The sequence below is a fragment of the Simochromis diagramma genome, unplaced genomic scaffold, assembly GCF_900408965.1.
Source record: "Simochromis diagramma unplaced genomic scaffold, fSimDia1.1 OVJJ01000618.1, whole genome shotgun sequence".
In the NCBI taxonomy this organism is placed as follows: domain Eukaryota; kingdom Metazoa; phylum Chordata; class Actinopteri; order Cichliformes; family Cichlidae; genus Simochromis; species Simochromis diagramma.
The window spans coordinates 5,714,540-5,741,690 of record NW_024387423.1 but is presented as its reverse complement, the minus strand read 5'-3'; the positions used below and the strand labels follow the sequence as shown (position 1 = coordinate 5,741,690).

Here is a 27,151-nt window from a genome sequence, read left to right as displayed (position 1 = left end):
CCGTCATGCAGCCTTTTGCATTATACCTAGTCTTCTTCACCAGTCCAAATGTCCTGTGCCCATTTTGATTTTTAGTGGCCTCTAACATCAGAATCAGAATCCTAGAGGAAATTGTGTGTTCACAGTTCCAAGTAAGAACAGTTAAAGTTACCAAGTACCAATTAAATAATACTAATTTAAAAATAGAACAAAACAGCTCTAATAAACGAAAATAGCTCCAATTATAAATATCCCAATATATTAGACAACACTGAATATAGACAAAACTGAAATTGCAGTGCCCTTATATTCCTGTATAGGATGTGCAGATCATAAGGGTGTGCAACTACTGCAGTGTGTACTGGTGGTTTAGATTCATGAATTTTACAGAGAGAGCCACCGGCAGGAATGATTTCCTGTGTCATTCAGTGGTGCATTTGGGTAATCTCAGTCTCTCACTGAACGTGCTCCTGTGACTGGGTGGGAGGTATTGTCCAGCATTGTCCTTATCTTGGAAAACATCCTTCTCTCTGACACCACGTTTAGAGAGTGCAGCTCCGTCCCCACAATGTTACTGGCCTTGTGGATCATCATTGCTTGTTAGTAACTGTGGTCCTAAATTCTTTAATGCCCTTGGTCCTTCCTGCTGTCCAGTATACAGAGCACAATGTCAAAAACCTCCACAAAAAACTACCACCAATTCTGCAGACATAATAAGCTAAGCAAAAGTCGCTGACCCTGTTAGGGGCAATCTCTAAGCCGAGTGAATGCATTCTGAAATCCCATTATGAGCATCCTGGAGACACATTTCCTCCAGCGGTAGGTTTCAACCCTTTCTTCAGGTCACATCATTAGAAAAAGTTTATTTATTTTTTTCTAAAAATGGCTCACTTGAAAAGCAATTCTTTGTTAGCTTGAACAGTCAGAATCCGCACATAGAGGCTGACCTTTGTAGCTCTGAAGGAAAAGTGAGGAAACCACACATGTGTCTCCTACTCCTGTTGGAGACAAATATTATAGCTGCTGAGGTCACATAGGAAGGTTATTGTATCGTACAGTAAAATCAATATTTTTGTCTGTTTTGTAAAATCTTCTCACATTTAGCCCATTTATTTCATATCCTCAGGACAATATCAGGCTCTGTGGTGGTGGTCATCCAAACTGCACATTGAAATCAGACAATTACCATTTTAAAATGTGTTTTCTTGTCTGATCTCAGATCACCTCACTGAATCACAAGTACTTCAAGAACCACCTAGAGGACAGTTTGTCTCTTGGTCGACCCCTTTTGATTGAGGATGTGGGGGAGGAGTTGGACCCTGCGCTTGACAACATACTTGAGAAAAACTTCATCAAAACCGGCTCCACTTACAAGGTAACAACACAGAACGAAATAATCCTACTTAGATCCATGTGTTAGATTTTACTTTTAGTTAGAAGGGTATGAAATTGGCAGGCATGTTCAAAGACTAGCGGTCAGTATGATGGGACTTTGCCAGCTTCTCCTTGGCACGCCAGCTGTCACACCTGGACTGATAGGGCTTGATTAGCTCAGACAGAGAAAAACAAGCTCTCTCGCTGACACTGCACAGGTAGTGTCGACTAGAAGAGAGTTTTAAGTATGAGTATCATTGGCAGCCAGACCACATTTCCTAGATCATATTAATTCTTTTGAGACAGATTAAAATGTACTTGGTAAGTCTGGGAAAAGGGTTTACACTGTGCAGTGTACGCTGTACTATTTCCTCCTTTATTTTGCTGTTTTTTATAGAAGGTCGGCATCATTAGATCTTGTCAAAAAGGCACAGTTGGTTCTCTTGACTCTGCTTTGGGTATTCAGACAGTTTTGAAAGCTACATTAACAAAAAATACAATAAAATATAAAATTTTAAGACATACTCAGGGAAACAAACATTCAATATGTCACCACTTAGAACAAGGGCAAGTGTCGATACTTTAACAGACTTCTGTTGCGTAATGAAACTTCCTTTTCTTTTTTATTTCCATCATTTTTGTTGATGCCAAACAAGTTAAATTCACCACATAAATTAAACTCAATCAGTTGTTAAAGTAACATCAAATTAAATACAGTACACAAAGTGCATTCGGTATCCTGTATTAGCTCACATTCTAATGCAAAGGAGTTCAGGCTGTGGAGCATTGAGCCAGTGCAGATGGGATGTGGGTTGATTTGAATGAATATTATTTTTTGGGGGGCGAAATAAACAAACTGGAGCTACCTGATGCTGTTGCGTGAGTTGTGGGTGTTTGGGGGTATGTTAGTAAAAAAACAAAAATAAAAAAATCAAATGATTTTACAGGATGAAGGCTGAAATTGCAGCATACTTTTGCAGAGTGCTTCCTGTTCCTGAGATGCGAAATGCACCGATTTTGACTCTATTGCAGCTTCAGTTTTATGTAATGTTGAAGATAATTGTAGTTGGGAAAATTGCAGATCACAGTTTGAGTGGTTTTGGTTTCATTAGCCTAAATGACGACCCCAAATTAAGCTTTGGAAGTATACTCTGGGTACAACAGAACATTCATATGTTTTTAATGGGAAAAAATGGCTTGCATTTTTGGAGAAAAAAACATTTATATTGTGCGCAAATGTCTTTTCTGTGTTGCTAATAAAGATTTGAACAATTCCAATTTCCTGAAAACACAAATGAGAACACTCTAAATTAATTCTGCACTTTTGGATGCTAAAAATATGAACTTTTAGCATCCAAATACACCCACATTAATGTCCAATGGAAAACCAGAACTCCAACCAGTAATTCCAACTCTGAGCTCTTTATTATGTTATTTGTAAGACTTAATATTCTAAACAATAACACACATACACCCTCTTGCAGGTGAAGCTTGGTGACAAAGAAGTGGATGTGATGAAGGGCTTCAGGTTGTATATGACCACCAAGCTGCCTAACCCGGCTTACACTCCTGAAATAAGTGCTCGCACCTCCATCATTGACTTCACTGTCACCATGAGAGGACTGGAGGACCAGCTGCTGGGCAGAGTCATCCTCACTGAAAAGCAGGTATACAAATACTCAAAATGGTAGCCACTAAAGCCAGACGATACATAATTAAGGAACATATTTAAATTAGGTTAGCATAATGTACTATTAGACTGTACCCCTGCATTAATACTGCTTATGTGCATCCTTGTAGAACCTGAAATAAATCTTGAACAACATTTAAATGCAGACTCTCTACATCTTTCCCAATCTCATTTTCTCTCTTTAGCAGGAGTTGTACTGTGACATTAGAACGCCATTTGAATACAAACAATTGCAACCGCCCTGCTTTGGTCAAACACAGTGTGAGTGGGGAATAAAAGTAACCCAGAAATAGTGCTCACGTGTATCGGTACCAAGCATACGCACAAAGACACAGACAAGTGACGTCAGTCTCACTGGGGAATAGATTAGTGAATTATAAATGCACCAAATGCAGGACTCATTGATTGTCACTCTGAAAAGGCTGGTCCTGTTACAGAAAAGCAATTTTCCCTCTGCTGATAGCTGGTCATGAAATGAAAGATTTATTCCAGATGGGAAGAGGCTTGTTACTGTATCTGTGTACTAAATTTGGATTTAATCAAATAAGAGCTAAAACTACTACCTCAGCTGTAAGCCCTGCTTCTTGTCTTTACAATTTGTGCAGTTTTCACAAACCCAACATCACTGTTGAATCGTTTCTTTTTACTTTCAGTCAAACTTCAATTCTACACACAGCTTTCAGCTCCAGTATGACTTACATCTGTCTTTGTAAGCTATTGAAATCATTCATATGCAGTAATAGAAAGGGTATGAATACTAATTCTGTCCTCTCAGACCCACTGGTTTCAAACCAGCCTGCTGTCTTGACCATAATAATTCTCATAGTAAAAGTAAAATTATAGGAAATGTCAAAAAAAAAAGCATTTTCATAAATATTTGTGTATTCATATTATATTATATTATATTATATTATATTATATGTAAAGAGCATTTATCATTGATAACAACCTGCTGTGATAGTGTCCAACACAGCAGTTCTTAGGAAAATATGCTTGTAATCTACAATCAAAATAGCAATATAATTGATTTAAAACACACCTGCCACTTAGAAGTGGTGAGTGTTTTTTTTTATACCCACTTAAAGGCAGTCAGTTTAATGGGATGTGGATAGTCGGCCTACTTATGAGCCACCATTAAATTTGACTTAGATAACAAGACAAATTTTGTTTTAGTTTAATCTCTCGCACTCTCAAAACAAAATATCACAATTATTGTCTCTCATACTCTAAAAGGGATTTAACATGCTGGTCAAATTTATGCTCCCAGCAGGCAAGACTGTGGTGTAAATTTTGATAAGACCTGCTTTCCCCAGTGCAGAAATAACACTTTTGGACACTTAGAAGAGGTAAGCTGGAGTCATTTGCTGGGGCTTACTTAGGACTACGGAGAAAAGGGCGACAACATAGCTTTACAGGTCTTATCATCACCCTGAGGCTATCTCTCCTCTAGGGGCGTTTTTATTCTTCATAAGGATTCTGCTCATCTATTCATTTAGATAAGGTATTTATTAATTTTTTTGCCAAAATCTCAGCTTCTTGACCTTCACGCGGCTGCAGATATTAGTAAGAATAATATAGACAGCTACCAGAGGCCACCATGATAGACAGGCACCGGAGAAGAGTCTAAAGCCACAGACAGAATCAACTCATCAGAGCAATGCAGAATCAAAGACCTTTGATTTTAATGACAGGCTTTCTCTAGCACCATCCTGCAGCTATATCTGCTCATGTGGTTGTGTTTTCTTTGCTTTTATGACACCAGGAATTGGAGAAGGAGAGGACAGACCTCTTGGAAGATGTGACATCTAACAAGAGAAAGATGAAGGAACTAGAAGACAGTCTTCTCTACCGACTGACGAGCACACAGGCAAGAAACCGCAATGTGTCAGAAATGTTCTTTTTAGAAATGGTTAACTACACTGCCACCAGTGGGAAAATGTTTTATTTGTTTGCATGGGTGAGGTTGGGGCCAAGTTTTGTGCATTCTCGTTTTTTAATTAAAACTAGAAATATTTTGCAGCCTTCTTTTTCTTTTTCTCTTTTGCTTTATAAGAGATAAATTGTGAAAAATAATCGTTTTTAAAAAAAAATTTGTTTGTGTGTTTTTTAGGGTTCCTTGGTTGATGATGAGAGTCTGATTCTTGTCCTTAGCAACACGAAGTGTACGGCTGAAGAAGTCACTCAGAAGTTACAGATTGCCGCAGAGACTGAGATCCAGATCAACGCAGCCAGAGAGGAGTACCGGCCAGGTAAGTGAAAATGATTTAAAAACAAAGTTCCCTCTTTTTTTTGTGTGTTTTTCTAAGTAAGCCAGAAAAGTGTCAGTCAGCCTTCAGTTACACAAATGTTCTGCTTTTAATTCAGATGAAGCAGTGACAATGAGCCTTTGAGCTTTATACTCACACAAAATGTGAGACATATTGGTTTTAATTTAAAAATACAGGCTACAGTTAACAGAACATTCTTTCAAAAACCTGTTTAAAATGTCCTCATGAACGATATTGCTTGTTTTGTTGGAGTTTGTGCTTTTGTGCTTCCCTGTGTGATTCCAGTGGCCACCAGGGGCAGCATCCTGTACTTCCTGATTACAGAGATGAGTATGGTGAATGTCATGTATCAGACGTCTCTTAGACAGTTCCTGGGACTTTTTGACCTTTCTCTGGCCAGGTGAGGATACGCTGATATTTACCATTTCCTGCTTCCTTTAATGAATTGGTTTGCCCATAGTAATTTGTTGTGTGTTTATATGTATATTGGAAAGTCTTTGCAAACTTCAAATCAAGGAACTATTGTGCATTTAAACCACCATACCTTTCTAATGTAAAAACCTGCAAGTTATTACTTCATGAAGTTGTGCAATCATTACTAGTAGTTTATATTTGATTTTAGAGAAGTTCTCACTCTTACGACTGGCAAGTATAATTTTATGACATAGCAACAGAATCTTCAAGTTGCTATGTTATTTAGAAGACCTGTTTATTTCCCTGAAAAGGTCTTCTAAAAGCCCTATCACAAGTAAGCGGATCGCCAACATCATAGAGTTCATGACCTTTGAAGTTTATAAGTACGCAGCACGGGGCCTGTATGAGGACCACAAGTTTCTTTTCACTTTGCTGATGACGCTGAAGATAGACATGCAGAGCAACAAGGTCAAACACGAGGAGTTCCTCACACTCATCAAAGGTAAGAGGCAGATGCAAACACTGAAGGTTCTGTTTGTACGGGTAAATTGTTGTTTTTGTGAGCACATGCAACCATGGGTTAGTTTGAATATTTGGAACGTTTCAGTGGGGTCATAACTCATGTTGATTACTGGCATTTAGATGTGCATAAGTATTCTTTATTTATTAGGTATTTAACTGCATATTACAAATATAAAGAATAGAATTTTCGTTACATGAAATAACATCAAACAATGCAACAATATTTCTATGATCTACTAAAATACGCCAAATGAAATCTATTCAGTAACGCAGGAAAACAAATAAAAGATAAAAATGCTAAGACCCAAAATTATGAGTTTCAACACATCTGCTCTGAGCTATGAAAAAACATGGCTTGTATTGACAAAGATTCTTAGTACTAAGAATTTAACAACATCCCACCGTTGCAACAAGTCAGTTTGGGAAATTTCTTCACTCCTAGATATTCCACCATCAGCTAAACTACAAAGTGTTAGACCATGTAAAGTTACAGGGCGGGATCACTGAGTACTGAGACACATAGTGCATGAAGGCTGCCAGTGCTGTGCTGACTCACAAATTGTCCAGAACCAAAGATTCTACAGCTAACGAATAGATCATTTAGCTAACAACACTCTACTTCCTGTTTGATCGATCACATGGTCGTAAACATGATTATGATATTTCTTACAGCTTGTTAGAATGAACAGACAGATTTTCTGAAACATATTCATCTGGACAAAAACTGTTTTTCCCTACTTTTTCTTAAGATTTATTTTAAAACACCATTTCGAAATAAAAATGAAAATACAAGGGTTTCTGTAAAGCTATCATTCACATCAAAACAGCCTGAAGGTTTGTTAAAATTGCCATCTGTTTCTGCTGTTTGTTATTCTTTTCTTTAACCATATTTATTGTTTATTTCAAGGAGTAGACAGGTTTTAAACCTCATGACAGAAACTATGCACAATTTGAACATATTGACACTGTAGCAGTTCACTGAATATGATATGGAGTGCTCCTCACTGTGGGGATAAAACCCAGCAATGGCAACTGGCAGAACCAGAACAGCCACAGTCTGGTGCACGCACGCAGCTTCACCATCTGTCAGCTCCGGCCTGATAAACAACAAATTACAATTCTGATGACTTTTTCTGTGTTTTTGAAGATTGGGTTTGCATTTTTACATTTGTTATGTATTTTGGGAGTTTAAAATTGAATTTTTTACATTGGATCCTCCAGTTATACTTGCAGGTGTCTATATCTGTAATTGTTCACGTTCATATTATTCAGGAGGTGCATCCTTGGATCTGAAGGCTTGCCCCCAGAAACCAGCTAAATGGATCCTTGACATGACCTGGCTAAATCTTGTAGAGCTCAGCAAACTTTGGCAGTTCGCTGATATACTGGATCAGGTACAACATACACTTGATCAATTTAGACATGCCTTGACAGCTGTATGATAGTGTCCTTTAGCCTACAGAAAATCTACCCACTTGGACTTTTATCTTTTAAGTCTTCAGATAGCAGTTCTAATCTATCACATACACACCTGCACACTCACACACTCACATACACAGCAGTTGTCTCAAGGTGCTTATTAAATACTTTTCACAGCTCTTCTTTGCTCTAGTAAGCATGTCAATATCAGTCTCATCATGGCTCACTTCATTTCCCTCTTGTACATAGACACACACTCATCATGATGGACTGTCACTCACACTTAAATACACACACCCTTGTGGATGAATGACAGCACTGTGGTCCCCGTGGAGTCAAAACTCAGTGCTCTGTGAAATGAGCTTAGTTGGAGAAACTTCCAGTCAAATACTTTTGGCTGAGCATGTGTGCATACACAAACTGTGTGTGTGTGTGTACTTGTTTGAATATCTTTGTGAGGACAGTCACTTGTGTGTCCTCATGAATTTGAAGGCATTTTTGAGGCTCAGAATGTGGTTTTAGAGATACAATTAGGTTATGGTTAGATTTAGAATTAAGCTTTCATTTCTGATGGTTAGAGTTAGGGAAAGTATTATGTCAATTCAATGTCCATACTAAAATGTGAAAGTCGTGTGTGTGTGTGTGTTTGTGTGTGCACTTGGAAATAGACATTTGGTTTTTTTAAGCATGAATCACAGGGATAGTTGGATTAGCATTTCAGATGCAGGTCTTAAAATTGTAACACACTCTGTTTTATCAGTAATTACTGTTAATTACTCTTCAGCAAAGCACTAAACCCCTAAAATACTTTAATGCTTTCAGGGCTAATAGACAAACATAAGCAACTCTCAGTTTAATGTTAAGTAGCAGCAGGTAGCTTTTTGACTGCAGTAAGTAGTCATTAAAGGGCATACTCTTTTTCAAGATTACACACATGCCTAAATATGAGCAATATTTTAAAGGTACGTTTTTATTGAGATTTAGAAGCAGGGCTTGCTTTATCCCTTTGAAGTGACTTGATTTCTTAAAGAAACTAGTTGTTAAGATGTTGTTAATACAGCTTTATTAGGAAACCTGCCTAATTTTTTCTAATTTTGTTCGATTACACACAGTTATCCATGGCATTGCTGTTGTTACTAAAGATAAAAACATGCGTGTTTAAGGTGATTTATGATTCTGACTTGACCACCATATGTGTCGGTGCCTGAAGTTTTTGCAATGGTGATAGTTTATAATTTGGGCCTAAATAAGCTGTTTTCCAAGAACAACATCCACCCACAGGTGGGGAACGTTTTTGCGAGATGTTATTGGATTAGCCCTGGACTGAAGCTGGACTGGTTGAGGTCCCCCTGGATGTTGTAGCTGTGTAGCAAATTAAAGTGAAACGCTCTGGATTAGAGAGGTGGTGAAAAAAAAAAGACAAGGAAGAGGTGGTGGACTTTCTAACTGTTCTGCTTTTAGCAAAGTGACATTGAAGTTGGCTTTGTGTATTTCTTCATAAGATACACACCAATGGTATAAGCGAATGGGCTAGTTTTCTTGCAGTATTATTGTGAGGACAGGTCTGACTTTCGATGTTATTCAGAAATTTAAGTTATTCAACAGAAGTTTTGAGGTTTAGTCAAGCATTTAGTGATGATGTTTGAAAATGTTCAGTTATCGTCTTCTACGTCTTCACTTTGTACACACTTTCTTTTCATCGCTGTAGCCAGGGTGATACTACAATTTTAATTATAATTTATTTGTCACTATTAACAGGATACATAACACAGGCTTTTAAGGTTTCTGTCATTAAATTACTTCTTAAATTCCTTGCTTGATCTAAGTGTCTCACCTAATTATAGACCATATTGCAACCATCTTATTTCAAAAAATTATCCACTTCCTCTGTTTTAAGATAAATAAAACGTTCCTTTTTTATAAAGCCTATAGTTAGCAATAAAAATAAACCTTAATTAAAATCAAATTGAATTGGATTAAACTTAATTTTTGCTTCCTTTATGTTTTTGTTCCAAGAAAAAAAATGGAAAACTGCCTATTTCACCTGTTATGTAAAAGTGAGCCTTTAGAAGAGTAACACTTGCTCTCAGTCTCAAATTATCGAATCTCCGATAAATTTGGAGCAAAAACAGTCTTTACTCGTTAATGTGTTAAGTGAATTTCAGTCTGGCATTAGAACGGGGCACAGTACAATTACTGCTGCTTCAGAAATGACCTTGTGGATTGAACTGTAGACAGTAATTTGGGTTGCCAAAAAGGGCATCTAAGAACTAAGTCATGTTTTGCTTGGGGATCAAATACTTCTCACAATGATAGGTGAATCAATTTGTAACTTTTATGTAATGTGTTTCTTCTGGATTTTTGGTTGATGTTCTGTCTTTCTAAATTGAAATGAAACAACCATTAAAAATAGAGACTGTTTTTCATTTCATTGGAAGTGAAACTTACAAATTGGCAACTTACAAATTCAGCAGGGGATCAAACAATTGGTCCCTCCACTATGTATGTGTTACCTTATGACTGACTGCTAAACTGTCTTGGGTATATCCTCAATTTTTTTTTTCTAAATTTGATCCTAAAGTATGTGAGAGTTTAAAGCTATATTGATGAGCTGTATCCACTGTTATGCAGTTAAAAGGTTATTGCCATGCCATTGCCATGCCACTTCTGCTAGTCTAGTTTCCTTTGTGCTTCGTTGTGATAAACATAACAATATTAGCACAATCTGTTGGCATATTTTGTGCTATCACACATGCAGATCGCATCTTGGAAGCACATGGTGTTTACAGCAGTGTCAATTCATGGCCTCCTGTTATTGCATAATCATCTAGTTAGGTCACGCGTTACATGTTGTGTCTGTCTGTGCTCGTTATAAAATGAAGTGCCATAAATAAGACTTCTTCCATGCATGAGACCTCAGCTATATTGTCATGAATTGCTGTGTGAAGCAGGCAGGATAGGACAGAAATGCAGACTCACACTCAGAACAGCTTTATTGCTGGACGCCAGGAATACAAAACTTATTAAACTGGGAATACACATGAACTACACAGGCAGGCAGAGCACACAGCGGGGAAATGAGGGAGATCACGACGCAGGACAGAGGGAGACGCAGACATAAATACACACCAGGGCAAACGAGGGAACAAACTACTGGAGGGGACCCAGCCGAACGTGATCTAACTAACGAGACACGGGGACACAAAACTGAACATGATGCACACCAGACAGAAGACTATCAAAGTAAAACAGGAATCACTAAGACAGAGACCAAGTCACACAACTTGACACGGGAGCTGGGAGGAAAGAAAATTCAGGGAGATGAGACGGACCAGGGAGATAACGAGGGGGACACGGAAACAGTTAAGGGAGACGAGACACAGAGAGAGAGCGAGGGAGTGCACATAGTCAAACAGGGTACATTTCATCCTTTTTTTGTCTTTTTTTGTTGTTACTTATTAGCTTTCTTTTGTTGGCCACTTTGAAGATCACTTTGTGTCCAAATATGTTTGAAGTGTTCACAGTATTCTTTTATCTTTTCTGCAGATTTTGATGTGCTGTAATGCAGTTAAAGTTCTGCCCCGTTTTATATTTGTTTCCCACGTCAGAGCTTTTTGTCACAGATAAGTCTTCTTACAGATAAGTCGTAATGAGAAACAGTGGAAGGCTTGGTTTGACAAGGAGGCCCCAGAGGAGGAAGTAGTCCCAAACTCCTATGACCAGTCTCTTGACTGTTTTAGACGGCTGCTCCTCATACGCTGCTGGTGTCCTGACAGGACCATCGCACAGGTAAGGAGAGACATGTTTATGCATGGCTATAGAGGACAGATACAATGATTAAATTCAGTTTTCTTTATATAATGCCAATTCAAAACAAAAAGTTCCTTGGAACATTAATATTGTAATAACTGTTATAAGTTCCCCTGTGAACAAGCCTTTGGTGACGGTGCTCCAGAATTAATGATTGGGTCCTTGGCAGAAGCTGGTTTAGGTTCAGAAAGGGAGGCCATCTACTGCGACTGGTGAGGGGTAAAGAGGAGAGAGAAAAGGAGAACATAGAGAGACCAAGGACAAAACATAAACTACAGGAGTGAGAAGGGAAATATTAACAGTATGAATATCGCAGTGTAAACTTTAAAAGCATCAGAAGAGTCTAACCAGCCTATAGCAGCATAGGATGGCTAAGGGTCACCCAATCCATTTTCTTTCATTAGAAAGCCAAACATTGGTTGTCTGTTCTGTTTTTTGGTCATGCTTTTGCCTCCTTTATAATATACAACACAACAAGTAGAACAGGCAATGTAAATCTACTTTTCTCATTTCTATCATAGTGCATTTTCAATAGTATACTGTAGACTGCAATTAAAATGAATAATTACCACTAAAGAAAGAGAAAAGGCTTAAAGTTGCTAATCTGAGAGTTAATGGCTTAAGGCTTGGGAAGAGATACCTCCTGACTTAAAAATACAGCTACATAAATGAGACACGGACCACAAAACAAGAATGTATAATCTCTTAATCTTCACTGAAAGCTGCTTGGTCAAAGCTCTTCTTGAGATAAGAAGCAGCTTGTATAACTTGTTGTTATACAGCTTTCACCCTCCAGCCTGCTGTGCCTGAATATTTACAGTGGCTAAAAGATATTCAGTTTTACTGATGGATAACTTTCTGGCCCACTGAAGACAAGCCTGGAGTCCAATTTATTTTGTTAAACTCACAGTCCAGTCCACAGTTGCCCTAGCCTTAAGGGTAAAAAGAGTTAGCCAGTAAAGAAAATGCTTTGAAGAATTATCTCAGTTCTCAGCTTTCTAGAAAGTAAATTTATTCCAATATATACTATTGGACTACTTTGCTCAACTCTTTGCATTACAAAGCATTTAAAAAATTACATCTGCTTTGCATCATATTCTTTCCTTTAGGCCCGTAAATACATAATGGATGCAGTAGGGGAGAAATACACTGAAGGGGTGATTCTTGATTTAGAGAAGATGTGGGAGGAGTCGGACCCACGAACACCTCTCATCTGCTTCCTTTCAATGGGCTCAGATCCAACTGACTCCATTATAGCACTCGGGAAGAAGCTGAAAATCGAGACCCGTTATGTATCCATGGGTCAAGGACAAGAGGTCCACGCACGCAAGCTTCTGCAGCAAACTATGGCTAATGTGAGTGGTGGGATATTACTGCTGTTTTAGCAATACAGATGTTCTGTCTCTAAAAATGTGGTTTGGAATTTATAGAAATTATTTAGGGTTTTCTTGAACTCCTCATTTATAGTCTTCGTCATGGATGATAGGCATACTACTGTGTTTGTCCCCAGGGTGGCTGGGCCTTACTCCAGAATTGCCACCTGGGTTTGGACTTCATGGATGAGCTCATGGACACTGTGACAGAGACAGACTTTGTCAACGACAGCTTCCGCCTTTGGATGACCACTGAGGTCCACAGACACTTTCCCATCACACTTCTCCAGATGTCCATCAAGTTCACCAATGAACCACCACAGGGCCTCAAGGCAGGGCTTAAGAGGACATATGGCGGTAGGTTTGGCTCACTTAAGCTCACATTAAAGAAGTCCAGAAATACTAGCCAGTTTAATAGATCCAATTTATCTATGTGATAAAGAAAGAGGACCTAAGAGAATGAAATATATTCCAATATTGATGTGTACATTTGGAGATGCAGCTATACAAAACACCTCTACTTCGTGATATCCATGATAGGAATAAGTAAGTGAATAAAAAGATGGAAATGTGGGAGAAACACCTGTTTGATGCTATATTTATTGTATTCCGGATTTTGTTTTTTACCCATGTTACCCAAGGTTAGTAAAATTTTAAACAAGTCTGAGTTATCTAGTCTGTGTTTTGGTCCAAAACAAGGGTGAAGAAAGAAAAGAATCTTTAAAATGTAGAAACCAGCTGTCTTTTGCTGGCTCAGATGACATGGTTCCTGGAGGGGAATTGAGATCGTATCTACAGCTTGAATTCTGATTTCTATTAGTAATTGCAGTTTGGTATTATATCAGAAAGAAGGTATTATTTTGACTGACATATTCAGTTCACTATCTTTTTTCCCACATTTACGCAACAAATCCTAACTGTTCGCTAAAAAGGAAATCTGTGTGTGCATGTTTGTGCAATGCTTGGTTTTAGAATTAACTAACTTTATTCAGTTATGGATTATTTCAATACATTTCTGTAGATGTTACACTTAGCCTCCTTTTGGGCATGCAGTACATCTTTTTGACCTGCATGTCCCTGACCAGGTATAAACCAGGACCTTTTGGATGTCAGTAACATGGTGCAGTGGAGGCCGATGCTGTATGCAGTAGCCTTTCTTCACAGCACAGTTCAGGAGAGAAGGAAATATGGCCCCCTGGGATGGAATATTCCCTATGAGTTCAACCAGGCTGATTTTAATGCCACTGTCCAGTTTGTTCAAAACCATCTTGATGACATGGATATTAAGAAGGTAGGTAGAGTAATGCTTATTATTCTGTGTGATTAGGACTCTTGACCATAAAAAAAAATGTTAAAAGGGTTGAGATTTAAAGAAAGGATATTGTAAATACTTATCAACAACAACCATCTGCTGGGAGTTTTAGAGCTTTCTGACTGTGTATGTATTCAGTCTGCTCACAAATTATATTGCACATTCATGAACAATTTTTTTGTCATCCTTTATCACTGTTTTATCATCTCCTTAGGGTGTGTCCTGGAACACAGTTCGATACATGATTGGAGAGATTCAATACGGTGGTCGTGTGACCGACGACTATGACAAGCGCCTCCTCAACACCTTTGCCAAGGTGTGGTTCAGTGAGGAAATGTTTGGACCTGCATTTAGCTTCTACAAGGGCTACAGCATCCCAAAGTGCTCCAGTGTTGACCAGTATCTAACATACATTCAGGTCAGTCTCTAAAAATAAGACATTTCTTAGTGCAACGTGTCTGCCAGAACTCCCACTGTGTCAGTGACTGAAAATTCATTTGTTTCCAGACTATTTCTCTTTTTTTCTCACTCAAAGTTAAGTTCTGTGATATACAGTGTTGGGTAAGTTACTTTAAATGAGTAACTTAGTTACATTACTAGTTACTTCTATCAAAAGTAACTCAGTTACTTCAAGTTACTCGTTACTTTCAGAGTAACTAGTTACTAGGGAAAGTAACTTTGGTTTTACTCAGAATTCTCTTGTTAATGTGTTGCTTCCATAACTGGATACCCAGCAAGATTCTTCTTCTAGCTTGCTTACTTACCACAAGTGCACTGTGCCACCTACCAATAGAAAGGAAAAAATAATGTGCACATTTCCACGAGAGAAATCCCACGCCTGATTCTATCCTAGCCTGCTTTTTACATCCAACACAAAAACTGCAGTCGTGGTGCTTTCGATTGTACTCAGAACTCGGAAATTCTGCCTTCTGAATAGGAAGATGTAGGTAACACCAGACTGCAGATGAGCTGCATACAGGGCTGGACTGGGACAAAAAAATCGTCCTGGGCATTTTGACTAGAGACCAGCCCACCATTATAGGAAAAATCATAAAGCCTTTGAATGAAAATAAATACTGTTGTGACAGTGATGTACACTGTTCTGATGGTATATATGTATCAATCTATCAATTGTTTGTTGTAAGACTCAGATAATTATTTTTTAAAAGTGAGACATTTTAAATGAGAATAAGAAAGTATTTCCTTGTGCCCCCCTTTCCCTTTTAATGCCCTACATGGACCCCTGGCAACACTTTGCTAGACCCGCCCCTGCACAGTTACCAGCTGTCAGCTACTTAGAAAAGGATCCTGGTGTTATTTATCTCTCAGAAAGAGTTCATAACTTCCCTTTAACTCATTCATGTCACCTAAAAGGTAAACCTGTTTCTCCATCACAGCTCTGATGATTCAGTAAGGACATCTCCTGGTTTCATCTTCATGTTTCCCACTCACCACATATCCAAACCGACATCATGACCAGCAGCTTTACAGCTGTGGCTCCAGCAAACATCAGCTGATACTAGAAATTAATATTAAATAAATTCTAACAACAGCTGATCAAGCTTAAAAGTGCTGCTGTTGTTTACCGCGACATCCGCTGGTTTCCTCTTTCTGGCGCAAAGTGGGCGATAAATAAACGGGAGAGAAAAGCCGATCAGCTGATCACTGATCAGTTTCATGATTGAAGTAGAAACAGGAGAGGGAGGGGGGAGAATGAGAGAAGAAGAGGCAGCTGTGCAGCGTAAGACACAGAATAACTCCAGCTTTGTGTCTTTTTCATTGTAGCTGAAGCCCGGGACAAACTGTTCCTTTTCACCTCAATAAGAAACGCGTAATATTTTCTCTGAATACGAGACGATTCTGTTTTTTACGGGACGGTTGGCAACTCTAATAATTAACCTTATGAACAAAATAAAGTTCAACATCAGTAACATAGCACCACCCAGCTGTATAGAAACTCCGTCATGCTAGCTAGCACGCAGTACAAAAAAGTCAGCATAACGAAAATAAACTCCACCTAAACTTGGTTCATATCTGACCCAGATGGACTGCAGGTTATAACTTCTTACCTGAAGTTCAGTTCACCTGACACTGGGACCGGCGGCGCTTCGGGTCTCTCCTCTTGCCTCCCTTTATCTCATCCACCTGCTGGCTTCCACCACTTGCTAATGTTATTGAATCTGTGGAAGCTCCGCGATAGCCACCACACGAAGTAACGAATAACGAGCCTATCTAAGGCTTACTCAGTAAGGAGTAACGCGTTCCTGGTTTTGGCATAATAACTAGTTACCGTGCTCGTTACCACAATAATAACGTAGTTACTGTAATGCGTTACTTAATAACGCGTTAGTCCCAACACTGGTGATATATTTATTGTTTAGCGGGGTGTCATTTATTTATTTATTTATTTGTTGTTGCTTTCTTGTGATGTGCTCTTGTTACATCCAAAATGCACTCTATGTGAGATTTCACAGATTATATATATGAGTTATTAGTGTGCTTAACTTGTAGGTGTGTGTGTGTCTAGGGGCAGTTCCTGAGCTTGTTTCATTAAAGGTAGTTTCATTATGATGGATGCTTATGGCTGTCAGGCTCAGCAGGCCCATTGTATTTGTGCTGCTTCTTAAACTGAGAATGACAACACAGCCTTAGAAAACTCATGCACAAACCTATACATATGCATTCAACGGCATGCACATATAGCACATTAAATCTGTAAATGTTGGGCAATTTCAATTTTTTTTTACATATTTTACTTCTGTATGCTGCCAAGACTTGATGTTAAATGAAAGTTTCCACTCGTAGCTTTTATTAAAGATGTTAAACAGAAGTCTTGCATCATCTGTTCATGAATTGAAGCCCTTTTAGTACCCAGTTATGAATTGGACAAAGTTGCATAAGGATTGTTTTTAGTATTTGGATGAAAATTATTTACATGAAGTCCAGAACCCATAGTCATCATCAAATGCCTTGCTGAAGAATTAAAAGAACACAGCAAGGGATGCAGGCCATTCTGTCTAGTATAAGCTATCTCTGTTTTTCTGTCACCATCCATTTTTCTTTCCGTATGAGCCACCATCCTGATGTTTTACCCTGTCTGAAAACAGAATCCATCACGACTGAAGAAAGTATGATACATCAATAACCACTTGCTGAAGTTGCTGAACAAGCAAAAAACAAACTTGCAGAAATGTGGTTATCTACTGGTACTGTCACACATTTTGAAGTGTTCTAGTTCAGCAGATAAAAGAACTGAGGTGAAGCCTGTGAAATTGAAACATTCTCTGTTTAGAAGGGCAAATGTATATCTGCTAAATCATGCTGTAAACTGGGTTAAGAACTGTCCCAAATATAAAACAAAGCAAGACAAAACATTTGTCATCAGCTGGTTTTGTCTAACTGATCATATTTAAATATTATACAGTACTTAAAAACAACACAACGCTGTCACGCTGATGGTAAAAACACAGGCCTTTACCACAGTGCCGCTGTGCCACTTTATTTTTTAACAAAACACTACGCTTTATGTATAAAGAACTGCCTATTCTACTACTTATTGAAGAAAAAGAATCCACAAAAGATTACTTTTACTTTCTTTTATTTGTTCCAGATAAATTATTTTTTTAAAAGCAATGAAATGCATCAGATGTCTCCCATGCTTTCTTTTCTGCTGTAATTTTTTTTTTCTTGAACATAAATTGGTCTATTGAAAATAAAATGTAGTAAGAAACATTACATTTTTTCAATAGGCCAATTTATGTTTAAGAAAACCCCAACAATCAAATGATCACATCTGAGCAAGCACTGGGCGACGGTGGGAAGGAAAAACTCCTTTGTCTTAAAAAGAAGAAACCTTCGACAGAACCAGGCTCAGATGGTGCGGCTTCTGTCAAGACCGGTTGGGGGTTAGGTAGTTAAAAAACTACTCTAACGGTACAGCACTACAGCTTTTTGGTGGAAATGGGTGGAAGGGTGGGTGTTACACCTCGTTTCATTGGAGGTCTTACAGGTGGTCGGGGTGTAGATTCAGCTTTTTTGGTGGAAATGGGTGGAAGGGTGGGTGTTACACCTCGTTTCATTGGAGGTCTTACAGGTGGTCGGGGTGTAGATTCAGCTTTTTTACAAATAGGTGGCAGAGGGACAGGACTAGGTTGTAGAATTATAACTGATTGGGTGGGAATAGGTTGCTTTCCACTTCTGGATATAGGTGGAACACACATCCTACGAAAAGGTGGTAGGTTGTCGGTCGAAAAAGTTTCCTTTTTCGTTGGTTGTGTGACTTGAGGAGCGGGTGTCAACTTTGTCTTTTTCGGTCTAATGGGTGGCAGTGGAGTCCGCTGTAACTGTTGTTCGTCAGATGCATCTTCCCTGCCTACGTAAATGTATTTATGTTCCTCAAAAAGGGCAATGTCTTTTTCAACTTGACTCATTGCCTCTTCGAGAAACATTTTGTAATTGTATTTTTTGTGCTGTGAAGGGGAGATAGTAAAAGGGAGGGATTGATATTCAAAGTTTAGCTCATTAAACCTCCTCTTTAGGCCCTGGAGAATGTTTTGTTTCTCCTGTTCGGCCAGTGGTTTAACTGTTTCCTGTTGTTTTGTTAACCAGGCATCATTGTCCCGCTTAGCCTTTTCTTTCTCTGCGTTTCTTCTACGCAGGTAGCCTGGAACGATTCCGTAATCGTTTTTCTGTAAATAAAAGGGGACAAGTCCAGATTTCTCAAGGAGCTGCTTGTCCCCTTTGCGTGTATCCACACAAGCAGGTTGAGCCATGACTTTCTTCATGCCTGTGTGTTCTGGTTTTTTCCTGAATGTGTGTTCAGGTTTTTCGCCTTCTGGCCTCTGTGGGCACATTTCGCGATGAGATGGGGCCTTAACTGTTCTTGGCACCATGGTCCTGTGTTCACTTTTATATTTATTTTCTAATACAATTGCTTCCCTGTATTTAGAAGTATACATTTTAGGTTTGGGTGGAGGAAGAGTACTCTACTTTGGGAGAAGGTTATAAGCGCTTTCACCTGCAAGGGAATTCTACAACTGTGTGTCGAGGCACCCCTATTTATAGATTTTTATGGCCTGGCATGTGACATCATAGTGGCCTGGCATGTGACATCATGGTAGCCTGTCTTTGTTCTGTCATTTAAGCCCCACCCCCCTGGTTACTGTTGCTATTGTAACTATTATATTATGAATGCTGGTAGCTAGCATTCCACACACACACATACACTTTTTGCCAAGGTTCCAGCTGCAGTCACCAAGACATGTAAATGTATTTAGTAACCCTCTGGGGTCCAGAGTATAATTGGCTGTTTTTGACTACTTTTGATTTTACCTCTATATTTCACCTTTAAAAAAAATCTTCTTCTTTTTTTTTTTTGGCACAACCTCAAATATCTGAAATTTGAGTTAATTTTTCATTTATACTATATTTGCACAATAGATCTAAATTCAGACAAAAAAAATTCAAAATCCGAGTAGAAAATACTTGTCATTTTTACTGTAAAAGCCACAAACATGTTTAAGGAATTGTTTTCATAACTTGAAATGCGAATAGAAGTTGTACATTTCTAAAAATTACGCACAAGTTTTGCAAACAACTTTATGTTCAGTATAATATATGCAGGTTTTCTTCCTGAATACTATCGTTGTTTATATTTACTGCGGGAAGAAACGGTTTTTATAAGGAAAAACACTAGAAAGCACTCAGTCCCCCTCCCAACTCCCCCAGCCTTTCCTATTGGTGAAAAAATATACCATGTGGACCAATCAAAAAATGATAGGGCAACATAGCATTTAGTTGTTTACGAAGGCGGGCAGGTGTATACATATAGTTTGAGTCTGACGGCTCTTTGTTTGCTTCTCATCTGTAAACTCTGCATACTCTCTCATGTGATTCAGTTTGTTTTGAAAAGTCTCAAGAGGATCTTGAGCTTTATTGTGAAAGGTTTACGTGGAAAACAAACAAGCGTACAGCGGAACCACGCGATGGTTTTACCGTCATTGTTGCTAACGAAAACACGTAAAAACAGGCACTTGCCCGCCCATAGTGTGGTTATATTAAATATAAGAGAAAGAGAGAACTTTAAGAAATTAATATAGCCACTAAGGTGACCGTCAAAACGATGAAAAATACTGCTGTAAACAGTTTATTTTACGACATCACGAAACAAACGATAGCGTAATAGGAAACGATAGACATTTTTATATCGTCATTTGATATATAGCGTTATATCGAACATCCCTAACATACACTCTTATATTTGTACATATATTTATTCTTATAATTCTCAGATTTACCCATTCGTATATTTTGCTTGTTCTTATGTTATTGTATTTTGCACACCTCTGTTGCACACACATAAGAATTTCGCTCACATGTGCTGTACCAGTGTACCTGCACATGTTATGTGATACGGGAAATCTCCAATTTTTTTTAATTTTTTTTTTTTTTTGAGATTAAATAATATACCATTGTAAAGACGACACAAGAGTTCCAGAGGCTCTTCTGGGAGCCAGAGTCGACCAGAAAACGTTTCCCCGAGCTTGAGTCCTCTATGAAGAGCAGCCTTTCCTTATCGGCAGCGGTCACAGCCGCTACAGAGCGCTGGCAGGCTTGTTTCCCTGGGCCTTAAAACTGCAAAGGCGACACGGTGCTGTCACGCTGATGGTAAAAACACAGGCCTTTACCACAGTGCCGCTGTGCCACTTTATTTTTTAACAAAACACTACGCTTTATGTATAAAGAACTGCCTATTCTACTACTTATTGAAGAAAAAGAATCCACAAAAGATTATTTTTACTTTCTTTTATTTGTTCCAGATAAATTATAAATTATTTTTTAAAAAGCAATGAAATGCATCAGATGTCTCCCATGCTTTCTTTTCTGCTGTAATTTTTTTTTTTTCTTGAACATAAATTGGTCTATTGAAAATAAAATGTAGTAAGAAACACTACATTTTTTCAATAGGCCAATTTATGTTTAAGAAAACCCCAACAATCAAATGATCCCATCTGAGCAAGCACTGGGCGACGGTGGGAAGGAAAAACTCCTTTGTCTTAAAAAGAAGAAACCTTCGACAGAACCAGGCTCAGATGGTGCGGCTTCTGTCAAGACCGGTTGGGGGTTAGGTAGTTAAAAAACTACTCTAACGGTACAGCACTACAGCTTTTTGGTGGAAATGGGTGGAAGGGTGGGTGTTACACCTCGTTTCATTGGAGGTCTTACAGGTGGTCGGGGTGTAGATTCAGCTTTTTTGGTGGAAATGGGTGGAAGGGTGGGTGTTACACCTCGTTTCATTGGAGGTCTTACAGGTGGTCGGGGTGTAGATTCAGCTTTTTTACAAATAGGTGGCAGAGGGACAGGACTAGGTTGTAGAATTATAACTGATTGGGTGGGAATAGGTTGCTTTCCACTTCTGGATATAGGTGGAACACACATCCTACGAAAAGGTGGTAGGTTGTCGGTCGAAAAAGTTTCCTTTTTCGTTGGTTGTGTGACTTGAGGAGCGGGTGTCAACTTTGTCTTTTTCGGTCTAATGGGTGGCAGTGGAGTCCGCTGTAACTGTTGTTCGTCAGATGCATCTTCCCTGCCTACGTAAATGTATTTATGTTCCTCAAAAAGGGCAATGTCTTTTTCAACTTGACTCATTGCCTCTTCGAGAAACATTTTGTAATTGTATTTTTTGTGCTGTGAAGGGGAGATAGTAAAAGGGAGGGATTGATATTCAAAGTTTAGCTCATTAAACCTCCTCTTTAGGCCCTGGAGAATGTTTTGTTTCTCCTGTTCGGCCAGTGGTTTAACTGTTTCCTGTTGTTTTGTTAACCAGGCATCATTGTCCCGCTTAGCCTTTTCTTTCTCTGCGTTTCTTCTACGCAGGTAGCCTGGAACGATTCCGTAATCGTTTTTCTGTAAATAAAAGGGGACAAGTCCAGATTTCTCAAGGAGCTGCTTGTCCCCTTTGCGTGTATCCACACAAGCAGGTTGAGCCATGACTTTCTTCATGCCTGTGTGTTCTGGTTTTTTCCTGAATGTGTGTTCAGGTTTTTCGCCTTCTGGCCTCTGTGGGCACATTTCGCGATGAGATGGGGCCTTAACTGTTCTTGGCACCATGGTCCTGTGTTCACTTTTATATTTATTTTCTAATACAATTGCTTCCCTGTATTTAGAAGTATACATTTTAGGTTTGGGTGGAGGAAGAGTACTCTACTTTGGGAGAAGGTTATAAGCGCTTTCACCTGCAAGGGAATTCTACAACTGTGTGTCGAGGCACCCCTATTTATAGATTTTTATGGCCTGGCATGTGACATCATAGTGGCCTGGCATGTGACATCATGGTAGCCTGTCTTTGTTCTGTCATTTAAGCCCCACCCCCCTGGTTACTGTTGCTATTGTAACTATTATATTATGAATGCTGGTAGCTAGCATTCCACACACACACATACACTTTTTGCCAAGGTTCCAGCTGCAGTCACCAAGACATGTAAATGTATTTAGTAACCCTCTGGGGTCCAGAGTATAATTGGCCTGTTTTTGACTACTTTTGATTTTACCTCTATATTTCACCTTTAAAAAAAATCTTCTTCTTTTTTTTTTTTTGGCACAACCTCAAATATCTGAAATTTGAGTTAATTTTTCATTTATACTATATTTGCACAATAGATCTAAATTCAGACAAAAAAAATTCAAAATCCGAGTAGAAAATACTTGTCATTTTTACTGTAAAAGCCACAAACATGTTTAAGGAATTGTTTTCATAACTTGAAATGCGAATAGAAGTTGTACATTTCTAAAAATTACGCACAAGTTTTGCAAACAACTTTATGTTCAGTATAATATATGCAGGTTTTCTTCCTGAATACTATCGTTGTTTATATTTACTGCGGGAAGAAACGGTTTTTATAAGGAAAAACACTAGAAAGCACTCAGTCCCCCTCCCAACTCCCCCAGCCTTTCCTATTGGTGAAAAAATATACCATGTGGACCAATCAAAAAATGATAGGGCAACATAGCATTTAGTTGTTTACGAAGGCGGGCAGGTGTATACATATAGTTTGAGTCTGACGGCTCTTTGTTTGCTTCTCATCTGTAAACTCTGCATACTCTCTCATGTGATTCAGTTTGTTTTGAAAAGTCTCAAGAGGATCTTGAGCTTTATTGTGAAAGGTTTACGTGGAAAACAAACAAGCGTACAGCGGAACCACGCGATGGTTTTACCGTCATTGTTGCTAACGAAAACACGTAAAAACAGGCACTTGCCCGCCCATAGTGTAGTTATATTAAATATAAGAGAAAGAGAGAACTTTAAGAAATTAATATAGCCACTAAGGTGACCGTCAAAACGATGAAAAATACTGCTGTAAACAGTTTATTTTACGACATCACGAAACAAACGATAGCGTAATAGGAAACGATAGACATTTTTATATCGTCATTTGATATATATCGTTATATCGAACAGCCCTAACATACACTCTTATATTTGTACATATATTTATTCTTATAATTCTCAGATTTACCCATTCGTATATTTTGCTTGTTCTTATGTTATTGTATTTTGCACACCTCTGTTGCACACACATAAGAATTTCGCTCACATGTGCTGTACCAGTGTACCTGCACATGTTATGTGATACGGGAAATCTCCAATTTTTTTTAATTTTTTTTTTTTTTTTGAGATTAAATAATATACCATTGTAAAGACGACACAAGAGTTCCAGAGGCTCTTCTGGGAGCCAGAGTCGACCAGAAAACGTTTCCCCGAGCTTGAGTCCTCTATGAAGAGCAGCCTTTCCTTATCGGCAGCGGTCACAGCCGCTACAGAGCGCTGGCAGGCTTGTTTCCCTGGGCCTTAAAACTGCAAAGGCGACACGGTGCTGTCACGCTGATGGTAAAAACACAGGCCTTTACCACAGTGCCGCTGTGCCACTTTATTTTTTAACAAAACACTACGCTTTATGTATAAAGAACTGCCTATTCTACTACTTATTGAAGAAAAAGAATCCACAAAAGATTATTTTTACTTTCTTTTATTTGTTCCAGATAAATTATAAATTATTTTTTAAAAAGCAATGAAATGCATCAGATGTCTCCCATGCTTTCTTTTCTGCTGTAATTTTTTTTTTTCTTGAACATAAATTGGTCTATTGAAAATAAAATGTAGTAAGAAACACTACATTTTTTCAATAGGCCAATTTATGTTTAAGAAAACCCCAACAATCAAATGATCCCATCTGAGCAAGCACTGGGCGACGGTGGGAAGGAAAAACTCCTTTGTCTTAAAAAGAAGAAACCTTCGACAGAACCAGGCTCAGATGGTGCGGCTTCTGTCAAGACCGGTTGGGGGTTAGGTAGTTAAAAAACTACTCTAACGGTACAGCACTACAGCTTTTTGGTGGAAATGGGTGGAAGGGTGGGTGTTACACCTCGTTTCATTGGAGGTCTTACAGGTGGTCGGGGTGTAGATTCAGCTTTTTTGGTGGAAATGGGTGGAAGGGTGGGTGTTACACCTCGTTTCATTGGAGGTCTTACAGGTGGTCGGGGTGTAGATTCAGCTTTTTTACAAATAGGTGGCAGAGGGACAGGACTAGGTTGTAGAATTATAACTGATTGGGTGGGAATAGGTTGCTTTCCACTTCTGGATATAGGTGGAACACACATCCTACGAAAAGGTGGTAGGTTGTCGGTCGAAAAAGTTTCCTTTTTCGTTGGTTGTGTGACTTGAGGAGCGGGTGTCAACTTTGTCTTTTTCGGTCTAATGGGTGGCAGTGGAGTCCGCTGTAACTGTTGTTCGTCAGATGCATCTTCCCTGCCTACGTAAATGTATTTATGTTCCTCAAAAAGGGCAATGTCTTTTTCAACTTGACTCATTGCCTCTTCGAGAAACATTTTGTAATTGTATTTTTTGTGCTGTGAAGGGGAGATAGTAAAAGGGAGGGATTGATATTCAAAGTTTAGCTCATTAAACCTCCTCTTTAGGCCCTGGAGAATGTTTTGTTTCTCCTGTTCGGCCAGTGGTTTAACTGTTTCCTGTTGTTTTGTTAACCAGGCATCATTGTCCCGCTTAGCCTTTTCTTTCTCTGCGTTTCTTCTACGCAGGTAGCCTGGAACGATTCCGTAATCGTTTTTCTGTAAATAAAAGGGGACAAGTCCAGATTTCTCAAGGAGCTGCTTGTCCCCTTTGCGTGTATCCACACAAGCAGGTTGAGCCATGACTTTCTTCATGCCTGTGTGTTCTGGTTTTTTCCTGAATGTGTGTTCAGGTTTTTCGCCTTCTGGCCTCTGTGGGCACATTTCGCGATGAGATGGGGCCTTAACTGTTCTTGGCACCATGGTCCTGTGTTCACTTTTATATTTATTTTCTAATACAATTGCTTCCCTGTATTTAGAAGTATACATTTTAGGTTTGGGTGGAGGAAGAGTACTCTACTTTGGGAGAAGGTTATAAGCGCTTTCACCTGCAAGGGAATTCTACAACTGTGTGTCGAGGCACCCCTATTTATAGATTTTTATGGCCTGGCATGTGACATCATAGTGGCCTGGCATGTGACATCATGGTAGCCTGTCTTTGTTCTGTCATTTAAGCCCCACCCCCCTGGTTACTGTTGCTATTGTAACTATTATATTATGAATGCTGGTAGCTAGCATTCCACACACACACATACACTTTTTGCCAAGGTTCCAGCTGCAGTCACCAAGACATGTAAATGTATTTAGTAACCCTCTGGTAGTGATGTGTCGGTCGCGAACGAAATGGCTCTTAGAGCCGGGTCTTTGATGTGAACGACGCGAGCCGGCTCCTTATCGCGAGCCGGCTCTTATCACAAGCCCTGGGTTCTTTTTTTTCTTTCTCTCGCCCTCTCTCTCCCACTTTTTTCCCGCTTCACTCCGCATGAGCCTTGTGCTTTGCGCTGGGAAGAGGGGGGAGGGGCGGTAGTTACACACTCAGTGGCACAGGAACAGACACAGAAAGACAGCCAGGGACAACAAGGTCACATTAGAAAGGTATAGTAATCATCCACAACTATTTTCAGTTGCAGATGATAAAGGATTCAGAAAGTTTATTCATGCAGGCCCATATGACAGTGAATATGCATCTTCTTTTTGTTTTCATATTATAATTTACATTTAATTGTGTTGTGGTTTGCAGTGTTTTGTGTTGTTTTCACTTTAAATTTGTAAAAGGAAAAAGCTGAAAATTTAAATAGTTAAAAGTTGAAATGTGAATAGTTGATTTTTGTATTATATGATTTATTTATTATATTTTATGTGGCGTGAATAAATAAAAGTATATTTACGGTGGCCCCTACAGACAAAGCATGTAAAAACTCCAAAACACGTAAAAACTCCAAAACACGTAAACACTCAAAACACGTACAAAACACAACAGAAGTGCTCCAGGATGCTGGGCGCAGTGTTGAGCTTTTGTTACCTAGTGGCTACACAAGCCAGCAAGTACCAACAACCGGATTTGGTGTGTGGTAATAACAGGTAAATGAACATTGTTTTAAATTATTTGAATATATATATAGGAGTGCACAAACAATACACATATGCTTTCAATTGTGTAATTTAAGTGATCTAGGTAACCAGTGGCAGTCCTAGCCTGTTTGGCAATGGGTTGTGTGTGAGACTTTAAATCATCAAACTGTAAATTATAAATTGTAAATTGTTATTGATCCCTTTACCCCGAGTCCTAAAGTGTATATTTATTTTCTTACTCTTCTTATATTTATTGTTTGTTTACTTGCACTGCTGTAACTGGAGCCTCGTCGTCTCGTCTCTCTATATGCTGGACTGTATGTAGCGGAGATGACAATAAAGTTTACTTTGACTTCAGCAGCAAGAAGGTGCACCGAGGGCTCTCGCGCTCATTTTTCGCGTGTAGAATTTCGAAAAAACATCAATGCAAATTATAAGTCTGTATCATAACGTCTGGTGTTTTCGTGTTTGTTGTTTTGTTTTTATTTTGTTTTATTTTGCGAGTTGGTTATTA

At 38.8% G+C, this 27,151-nt stretch overlaps 4 protein-coding genes across 4 annotated transcripts in view; 1 reads left to right on the top strand and 3 right to left on the bottom strand.

Moving 5' to 3' along the window:
* Nucleotides 1-27,151, top strand: part of dnah5 (dynein, axonemal, heavy chain 5) — a 94,930-nt gene that overhangs the window by 56,910 nt on the left and 10,869 nt on the right. The window contains exons 71-82 of the mRNA XM_040012864.1: nt 1,199-1,354; nt 2,838-3,020; nt 4,806-4,910; nt 5,154-5,292; nt 5,596-5,710; nt 6,036-6,226; nt 7,519-7,640; nt 11,305-11,454; nt 12,585-12,830; nt 12,986-13,205; nt 13,934-14,139; nt 14,375-14,578. Of these exons, the coding sequence (XP_039868798.1) occupies nt 1,199-1,354; nt 2,838-3,020; nt 4,806-4,910; nt 5,154-5,292; nt 5,596-5,710; nt 6,036-6,226; nt 7,519-7,640; nt 11,305-11,454; nt 12,585-12,830; nt 12,986-13,205; nt 13,934-14,139; nt 14,375-14,578 (2,037 nt within the window). The remainder of the gene's footprint in view (nt 1-1,198; nt 1,355-2,837; nt 3,021-4,805; nt 4,911-5,153; nt 5,293-5,595; nt 5,711-6,035; nt 6,227-7,518; nt 7,641-11,304; nt 11,455-12,584; nt 12,831-12,985; nt 13,206-13,933; nt 14,140-14,374; nt 14,579-27,151) is intronic.
* On the bottom strand, nt 17,958-19,188 carry LOC120722092 (enkurin-like). Its single transcript, XM_040012874.1, has 2 exons — nt 18,230-19,188; nt 17,958-18,145 (listed from the first exon to the last, which is right to left on the bottom strand). Exons 1-2 carry the CDS (start codon nt 19,116-19,118, stop codon nt 18,102-18,104), a joined length of 933 nt encoding a protein of 310 aa, XP_039868808.1. The 5' UTR covers nt 19,119-19,188; the 3' UTR covers nt 17,958-18,101.
* On the bottom strand, nt 20,909-22,405 carry LOC120722091 (enkurin-like). Its single transcript, XM_040012873.1, has 2 exons — nt 21,447-22,405; nt 20,909-21,362 (listed from the first exon to the last, which is right to left on the bottom strand). Exons 1-2 carry the CDS (start codon nt 22,333-22,335, stop codon nt 21,319-21,321), a joined length of 933 nt encoding a protein of 310 aa, XP_039868807.1. The 5' UTR covers nt 22,336-22,405; the 3' UTR covers nt 20,909-21,318.
* On the bottom strand, nt 24,267-25,624 carry LOC120722090 (enkurin-like). Its single transcript, XM_040012872.1, has 2 exons — nt 24,666-25,624; nt 24,267-24,581 (listed from the first exon to the last, which is right to left on the bottom strand). The coding sequence occupies exons 1-2, from the start codon at nt 25,552-25,554 to the stop codon at nt 24,538-24,540; spliced, it is 933 nt and encodes a 310-aa protein (XP_039868806.1). The 5' UTR covers nt 25,555-25,624; the 3' UTR covers nt 24,267-24,537.

What these genes read in the sequence shown, in the direction of transcription:
- LOC120722092 (XM_040012874.1), bottom strand. Translation starts at nt 19,118, where the DNA reads ATGTATACTTCTAAATACAGGGAAGCAATTGTATTAGAAAATAAATAT. An exon ending in AAGACCTCCAATGAAACGAG is followed by an intron (nt 18,146 to 18,229) that starts GTGTAACACCCA and finishes CAATGAAACGAG; the next exon opens with GTGTAACACCCACCCTTCCA.
- LOC120722091 (XM_040012873.1), bottom strand. Translation starts at nt 22,335, where the DNA reads ATGTATACTTCTAAATACAGGGAAGCAATTGTATTAGAAAATAAATAT. An exon ending in AAGACCTCCAATGAAACGAG is followed by an intron (nt 21,363 to 21,446) that starts GTGTAACACCCA and finishes CAATGAAACGAG; the next exon opens with GTGTAACACCCACCCTTCCA.
- LOC120722090 (XM_040012872.1), bottom strand. Translation starts at nt 25,554, where the DNA reads ATGTATACTTCTAAATACAGGGAAGCAATTGTATTAGAAAATAAATAT. An exon ending in AAGACCTCCAATGAAACGAG is followed by an intron (nt 24,582 to 24,665) that starts GTGTAACACCCA and finishes CAATGAAACGAG; the next exon opens with GTGTAACACCCACCCTTCCA.